The sequence below is a fragment of the Diospyros lotus genome, chromosome 9 (genome assembly GCF_014633365.1).
Source record: "Diospyros lotus cultivar Yz01 chromosome 9, ASM1463336v1, whole genome shotgun sequence".
Classification (NCBI taxonomy): domain Eukaryota; kingdom Viridiplantae; phylum Streptophyta; class Magnoliopsida; order Ericales; family Ebenaceae; genus Diospyros; species Diospyros lotus.
Genome location: NC_068346.1, coordinates 34,205,217 through 34,213,729, shown reverse-complemented (window position 1 = coordinate 34,213,729; position 8,513 = coordinate 34,205,217). Strand labels below are relative to the sequence as shown.

The 8,513-nt window shown below is 34.8% G+C and overlaps 1 protein-coding gene across 1 annotated transcript; it reads right to left on the bottom strand.

Annotated features, from left to right (window-relative positions):
• Window positions 1-1,411: 1,411 nt before the first annotated feature.
• LOC127809745 (nicotianamine synthase-like) lies at window positions 1,412-2,874 on the bottom strand. The gene has a single exon (XM_052348775.1). It carries the CDS (start codon window positions 2,671-2,673, stop codon window positions 1,708-1,710), a length of 966 nt encoding a protein of 321 aa, XP_052204735.1. The 5' UTR covers window positions 2,674-2,874; the 3' UTR covers window positions 1,412-1,707.
• Between the last annotated feature and the right edge of the window lie 5,639 nt (window positions 2,875-8,513).

Here is an 8,513-nt window from a genome sequence, read left to right as displayed (position 1 = left end):
CATAGTTATAGACAAAATAGACAGACTAGTTTGACACTAAATTCGGCCTGGGAATAGAATACATGCTAAACTTGAGGATCATCAGCCCATCACCTATTTCTATACCAAATAGACATTTAACAAGCCCAAACCAAACACATGAGTCTCCATTTCCACTAGTAGCCAAGTGAGCTTGCACAAGTGCCCAAGAGGGCAGTTAATTTATAGACAAGGTTACTAGAATGATGTGTCCGTGTATACACAAGTGCTTATTTGGATTACGCCCTATTATTGGTATCTTCAATCACCATGTCCTTAGAATTATATTAAGGAGGTAAATTGAGGGATGTGTTCAAGTGACGAGGGTAGTAGGTCTTAGCACCACTAAAGTCACTCCCAAGATTCTCCCTCAGAAGGAAATATTTTGTTTTTCTCAAAAATCGAATCCACACTGAGAGCTCTTAGACAAGTTTTTAGTCTGTTCTTTTGCCACTTGGCTATGCCCCGAGGGTTACATAAGTGCTTATTGTTTCATATACAAACAAAACATGAGATGAGTCGAAAGTAGATGATAGGGTATGATATCAGCTAAATAAGTAACACGTACACTTAAGAAAGCAGAAAAAAAAAAAAAATGTGAATAGTAAACTTATATTGACTTGGTTAAACTCAAAACAAGACCACGGAGGCCACAAGACGATTGACCTCGTTAAGGTCAACCAAAATATTGAACAGTTGTAAAGGAGAAGATGACAAATTAAGGGCATATTATCAGCTAAATCAATTGTTTGTGCATCAAAACCTGTCGAGGCTACATTAATAGTGGGTTTTTTAAGCTAATTGATTTCTCCATTTACTGAAATGGGTATATTGAAATCCTAATAAATTATTGTATATGAAGATTGGGGGATAAAATAATTTAAGCTTTTTTTTTATATATATATTAGTATAAACATTGGAACAAAGCAGCCTTGTGACTGTAAACCAAAAAATCCAAGGGAAATAGCAAAACCAACAATCCAAACTAGTAAAATAAGCTGAACGCAATAAAAAAATTCCACAATATAGAACTAACATCCAAACTGAATTTATCTTAAAGTTTTATAGATATAAAATTGAGCTTATAATATATTCTCGCATATTTAAGTAAATAAAATTATTATAAAGTACTTGAATTGCCATCATTTCTTCCATGGATTGATGAAGTGAAGATAACAAATTTCAACTTTGAGATAAGATCTGAGGATCTAATTAAATCAATATGCAAGATTTGAAGTTTAATAAGGCCAGATATTTGAGGGTTGAAAGAGAGGCCTACCAAAGTTAGCAACAAGGGTAACCAATGCAAGAAATGTACCATATATATGCGCCCATGTATAGCTGCATGTCCATAAATTAATTAATTCATTCAGCTAACTAATACATAGGAAAATTTGGATCACAAGTTGAATGGTAATTTTATTCCTTATAAAGGGTCTCACTTATTTCAGCTCAAAATTACCACATAAAAGACAAGAAAGGGAAATACACTGCGAAAAAGGGGAAAAAAGAAACAGTTAAAACACTTCAGGATAGAAGTATATATCATCGGTCAAACCAATCATTAATGGATCCAATTTCCGGAAGAGTGCTGCATCACCAGCTGTTTGATAGCTAGGAAAATGGGAAAGAAAAAGACAAGAGAGAGAGAGAGAGAGCAGAAAATGAGAGAGATTCGATGTTTCAGTTTCAAGAGTGATGTTCCTCCACAGCCAATTCCTCAATCATGTTGAGTCGATGGTTCAGTGGACAGAAGCCTTGGATCTTCTCATCCGAACACTTGCAGGGCAGCCCCAGTTGCAGAGGAATGGTAATCAACTTCCTGGCTATCACCACCGAATTGATCACCTCATCAGTGGGATGGAAGACGGAAAGAACCTCAAACCCCAAAAGATCACTCGGATCCACCACCGGGTACAGAAACCCGCGAGCCCCATGCGCGCTTCTCAGCATCAAGGTGGCCCCCGGCGCCATGAACTTCCCCAAGTGAGCTATCACCCTTTTCTTCTCCTCCTTGTCCATCCCCACCAAAGCCGCTAAGAACACCACCTCATACTCCTGAAGCTCGCAGGCCACATCCATTATGTCTCTCGTGTGGAAAAACATGCGTTTGGAGAGATCAGGGTCGGAAGAGACGAGGCGCTCGGCCATGGAGTTGGCCAGAGGGTCGATGTCGTAGTTGTGGAAAGTGGTGGAGGTGAGGTGGTTGGTGGCGAGGATAATGGAGGTTAGCGGCAGGGGCCCGGAGCCCACGAAGGCGGCGCGGGCGGGGAGCTGGCCGGAGTAGCAGTGCTGGGCGAGGATGGAGAACTCGAGGAGGCTGAGCTTGATGTAGTTGGAGAAGTAGGGGAAGATGGAGAGGTGGTGCAGCGGGTTGTCGAAGGAGGCGAGGATGGTGGAGAAGTGGGTTTCGAGAAGGGCCTCGGCCTTGCCACAGAGGGAGATGAGGTTGGAGCGCATCTCCTGGACACTCTTGGGGAGCTTGGAGACGTCAATGGAGCTCGGGGGCATGCAGGTGAAGACCAGCTGCGTGAAGAGGGAGTTGACATCTTTCGAGGGTTTCAGGCTCTCAAGGCTGCAGATTTTCTCGTAGATTTCGCACACCTTTTCCACCAACATCAGCTCCTCCTTCTCCTCCTCTCGTTGGCACACCATGATGATGTCTCTGTCGATCCACACAACTAGCTTAGCTAGCTAGCTATCTATCTATGAGGTTAAATTCAAGTTAAAAGATGGAGAATTGGAGAAAGTGTTGAAGAATTAGCTAGCTAGTACTGCCCCATATATGATAGACTTCTCACACACATTAACAACATGCATAGAGTCTGTTGCTCCACACCCACAAGGCTCTCCTCCTTATTTATGGGCACTTGTGTGGGGTCCACAAGTAACATTGGGAGGAGAGGGATGAAGCTTGCTGCATTGATTAATTAATTAATTGCTCACTCTAGCTGGCTAGCTAGGGATCAATTGGTTCTTCATTCGTAACACATATATAGCAAAGCAAGGTTGGTTTGGTAACTACTGATGGCTGAATATGGGATTTGGCATTGCAGGCTCATCCAACTCTTTTGAGTGTAACTCGAAAGGAAGAAAGCAATCAAATTAATAAGTATATATACAAACAATACAACATTTATTACTTTTCCTATTTTTATAATATCAAACTTAGAATTAATTTGGTGGACCCTCAATCTCTATGACATTTTCTTGGGAGGTGAAATGAAGCCGGAATCCCAAGGCCGAGGCATGTCTACTGTTTACTGTCCCAACATCGGAAAGTCTCAAACTTAATTAAATTTTAATATTTAATATTTATTAAATCAATTAAAAATAGACACCCACTAAATTTGTGAAATTGGGTGGCATAAACATCTCCTATCCCCTAATTCATCTTTTTAATTCTTTAATTATAGAGTTTTCATATTTATCCCTTAAAAAAGGTGCAATATATATGTAATAGTTGATAAGATGTCACATTGATGATAGATCTAAGGATGTAATCTTCTCTAAATTCCTCGAGTGTTGACAGCAAGTTAATTATTGTAACATCAAACAAATCATTATCTATCTTCCAAGACATTTATCATTAAAGTAGACGAACAATTGAACAGTTAGCTACTAAAACAAAGACATATTTATACTAAAATGGCATGTAAACTATGCAAACACTTAACCCTTATTTGGTTACAGTATTTTTAAGTCAAACTAGTGCATGCTTAAAGAACACAGTCTCAATTAAATTGCATGTCATTGAATATAAAATATTCTATAAACATATAGTAAGTGACATGGCATCCTTAAAATTAAGAACATATTACAACATGCAATACGCATTCATATCATCTGAAATGTTGGTGTTAGGGGGAGGTTTTGTCTTCAAGACTCTTAATTTTAATGTTGTTTTTTATTGAAGTTTGTGTTAGTTTTTGTTATTATCTATTAGGTTTAGAGAGTGAGCTGACAAATGATATCTTATTAATAGGGTTCTTCGTATGTCTCACAATCATGTGTCCTTTGTAAATTTTAAAAGTTATCGCTAACCATAATACTTAACTCAGATAAATGAGATGTAGGTTAGAGCAAGATCATGTTTAATTAAGAATAAGGTAGTTAAAATCGGAATTTTAAGCGAGATCGAAAAAGAGTTCATAAAATCAGATTCTAAAATCATAAGATTTTTGAGATAATTAAAAATACCCTTTAATTTTTATAAATATATGTTTATAATAATATAATTTTATAAAAAATAAATTAATATCATTTAATAACCTGATTATTTCTTATTATAACTCAAAAGATAATGCTTCCAAAATATAATTCAAAACTAACATGTTGGTATAGGCAATTTAGAGACAAAATATAACTTAAAATTCTTTAGAGAATGATTCCAATATTCTCCATTAAATTTAAATTGTAATTTATACTTGAAGCGTAAAATCGTTTGGGGTCTCTGAAGTGTAAAATTGTAAAATTATACACATAAAATCAGGATTTTATAGGATTTTATCTCAAATAAGATTTTACCTGGAATTTGAATCGTTTGAGGGTTTTCGAAACATAAAATCGTAAAATTATACGAGTAAAATCTAGATTTTAATAACAATGATTAAGAATCTTTTGATCCTTGATCTACCCTTTTATATATAATTAAAAAAAAATTGTCAAGTGTGAACAGGATTAATGCTGCCCGGGGGGAGGAGGTTTTAGCTATACTTGTTAATTTAGTGCCTTGTTTGGTGTATGACTATGTTTTAAAAAATAAAATGAAAATAAAAAACAAAATTATATGGGAGACAACTTCATGCTTCTTATGCTTTTCACACTCTCCTCAATCCCACAACATTCTTCATCAGCATTATAGCATCATTTGTTTTCACACCAGCTTTTGCCAATTTAATATATATATATATATATATATATGTATGAGCCCTAGTATACATATACGTATGTGTGTGTGAAGCAGCTTGGTCAAATAGCTTAATTAGAGTTTACTTTTTGCTGGTCAAGCTAATCAGTTTTGATTAGTTTAGGGGGATTATATAAAAAGAAATTATTATTTTTTACAAAATACTATGATTCTGATACTGTCTCATTAATTAATTATGATTCTTCTTGAAGGAAGCATTAATTATTTTCATTAATTTTCATCTTTAGATCAATGGATTGTCCCTGTGGTATTTGGGAGATAATATTTAATTGGTTTAAATAAATATTAAATGTTACTATTAAACCCTAAACTTTTTGGTACCATTTGTCCATCCTCTTTTCAGGGAGATCAAGCTGCCACTGACACTGCCAATTACTACTTTCTCCTAACATTATTATCTCTACTGTGGGCAATCAATCTTGCACCTTCAAGCATTGTAACTTGATTTTCACCCATAGCTTCAATCCTTCCAAACTTCCAAAGCATTGTAACTTGATTTTCACTCATAGCTTCAATCCTTTCAAATTTCCAAGAAGTAGAATACTTCAATCCCCCCTCGAATACTAATATTTTGTATGATGATGTGTCTTTTTATAATTAAATCTATAAGCGATGTCATAAATACTAACTAATTAATGATGTGAGAATCTGCAAGAAAAAGAATCAAGTTAGATTAGGCATGGACTTATCGACAAAGTTAGTGCAACCCAACTCGATATATTTGATTAAGATGCCTTTATTTATTAATTTTGAAAAGAATAGCTGATCTTATACTTAATCTTCAAATTTTGTGTGAGGTGAGTAAGCTTGTAATTAGGCTAAATAAATGTTAAATTTATTAAAAACACTAGAAATTTACTACACCCCAATAAAAATTTGAAAATTCAGTATAAACCCCACCCAGAACTTTTTCCAATCTGGAGATGATATAGAAGACATTGATGATATGATATGATATGCCCACCCAAACACATGGGCTAGGTAGTACTGTAGGAGTGAAAAGGAAAGGAAGTTTTTGTCTCTTGTCATCAACATCTTTGTCCAATTATTTGAAAAGGAAAGGATGTCTTCTTTTCAATGCAAATTAAAGACTATATAGAAATCTTGAAATGGTTAAGTCTCAAATTCAATTTCTATCCCTTGCACAATGTACTTTATACTTGGCAACTTCTCCATAATTAGTCAAGGTAATTGTATCTCAAGACCATAAAAAGAAAGAAAGAACCAATGATCCAATTGCATGTTTTGTGTATTAAATTGAACTGCAAAACACAACTATTCCCAAAATGTTTAAAATATATGCCAAGTTAAACTTTGAGACATGGGTAACTAACTCCATACATATATTAGTTTAATGGAGCATGCAGTGCAATGAATGGCAACATTACATTAATTACCAATTCATTTGTGACAATGAAGCAAAGTGTGTGTGAACTGTGAATAGAAGGCAACAAAATACTATCTACAGCAATGAGACATGGGGGGTGAGTGGAAGGGGAGGTGGGGATGAAAGATGATAATATGCTGATGATAGAAAGGCCCCCCCATGCACAGTGTGGATTTGGACTTTCTTATGGATTCCACTTTGTGTTTAACCACCCTAATTGGTTTTCCTTTCCCTTTATATATTTAACTTCTTTTTTATGTGACTGAAAGAGGTACCCTCACACAGGCTTGAATGGCCACCCCTGAAGCCTTTATGTTGACATTTCCCTGCCATGAAATCTCTCTCCTCTCTCTCTCTCTCTTCTGATTCAAACTGTCCTTAGATGGGTTACATATCTAATATTTTATCATTTTCTTCGTTTTCTACTTCAGTTTCAGTGGTGCAAAAAAGAGTTCATGCACCATTAAGATCTCTTTATGCTAGTGGATCTACCATTCACTGAATGAATGCTTTGCAACTTTAGTTTATTTTTTAACTGCTTTACCCAACCTTAATTTCGAAGACAAAGGCTCTAAATAATTTACGGTGCTTGATGGTTGTACATGCATCCACTTTCCTACAAACAATCAAATCAACCATAGCTATGCTCAATATATGGCTCAACTATGACAATTATAATACGGGTAATATTAATAATTGTGTGTATGTGTGTTTTTTTCTAAAAGTAAAAAAAATATTAATAAGAAAAATAGCAAAACATCTATAATTTACACTAGACATTCCTTGAGCAACCACAAAAGAAACAAAAGCAAATCACAATAAAAGATACAAAATAACACAAAATTAATATAGATTTAAACAAAAAAATCTTCAAGCTAGATCAGTAATAACTGAACCGCTACCCTTCTTTGCTCTCTCTAAAATATTCTTTTTCTTCCTCTTCTTATTCTTTAGCGAGGACTTGGATTTCACAAGCACATATCCCAAGCTAAAACTATCTGTCTTATCGTAGTTCTCTACACAATCTCTCTTACCCTTATCATCTACATCTATCTCTATTTCATCCACATCTCCCTCGTCAATAGGGAAGGCCAATTTCCCAAGCGAAGAAATATCCATATCAATTTTTTCATTAACAAACAAAATCTATTCTTCATCAACAACCGCACCTCAACTAGTTGAATGTGAGCGGCCTTAGACATCCCATCAACAATCATAATTAGGGACACATGCATGAGAGGAATTCTTCTAAAAGGTAAACCTCTTTTCTTTGAGTAACCTTAACCCTATTTTTCTTAATTATTGTGTTAAGGGTAATACTTAATTATTAATAGATATATTTTATTTTAAATAATTTGAATTTAAAAAGTTATGTAGTGCGATCATCCTAATTATGGCCTATCTACCCCATTTGCAAGTGAGGATGCTTAAAAGCACCATCATATATGATTCTTCATTTTTCTACTTCTTCCACTGGATTACCAACAAAAACCAGTCTTTATTATTCAATGGTTTCCACATTAATGGAGAGTCCATCCTTTGCGATGTGGACCTTTCATGATCCCACACATTCCAATGCACAGTTTGTTTAGTTACAAATCTTATTATTATTATATATTAATGTATGATATATTTACATTAATATAAAACGAAATATATTATATCAATAAATAAATATTATTATAAAAAAAAATATCACAATCAAGGATTTAAATAACATTTCCGGTATTATTTGATGGCCTTTCCTTTTTCTTTTTGTTCTTTTGAAACAACCCATCAATTGGACTTATTTTACTACCAAAAGTTGGGCTAAACAATGCGACGAATCGTCGATGAGATTGGACAAACTTTCTTGCAAGTCCTTTTCTCTTGGTGGGGTTTTGGATTTGACCAGTACAGTACAGTAATGTTTCGACAATCAAAAGGCCAGATTTGATCTCCACCCCCCCCCCCCCCCCCCCCCCCCACAATATGTTCTTCAATTATAACCTATAAATTATACTCCATTTTTGTGTCATTTACTTGAAGAGCTTTAACAATTCTAGACACAAAAGAGAGGAAATTTATAAACAAACAAAAAAAAATCTATGATATCTATAGACACCGAGATTATTTTTATTTTTTCTTTTCTCAACAAACGATAAGATATCTTTTTGAATATTTTGGGATCGAGTCACA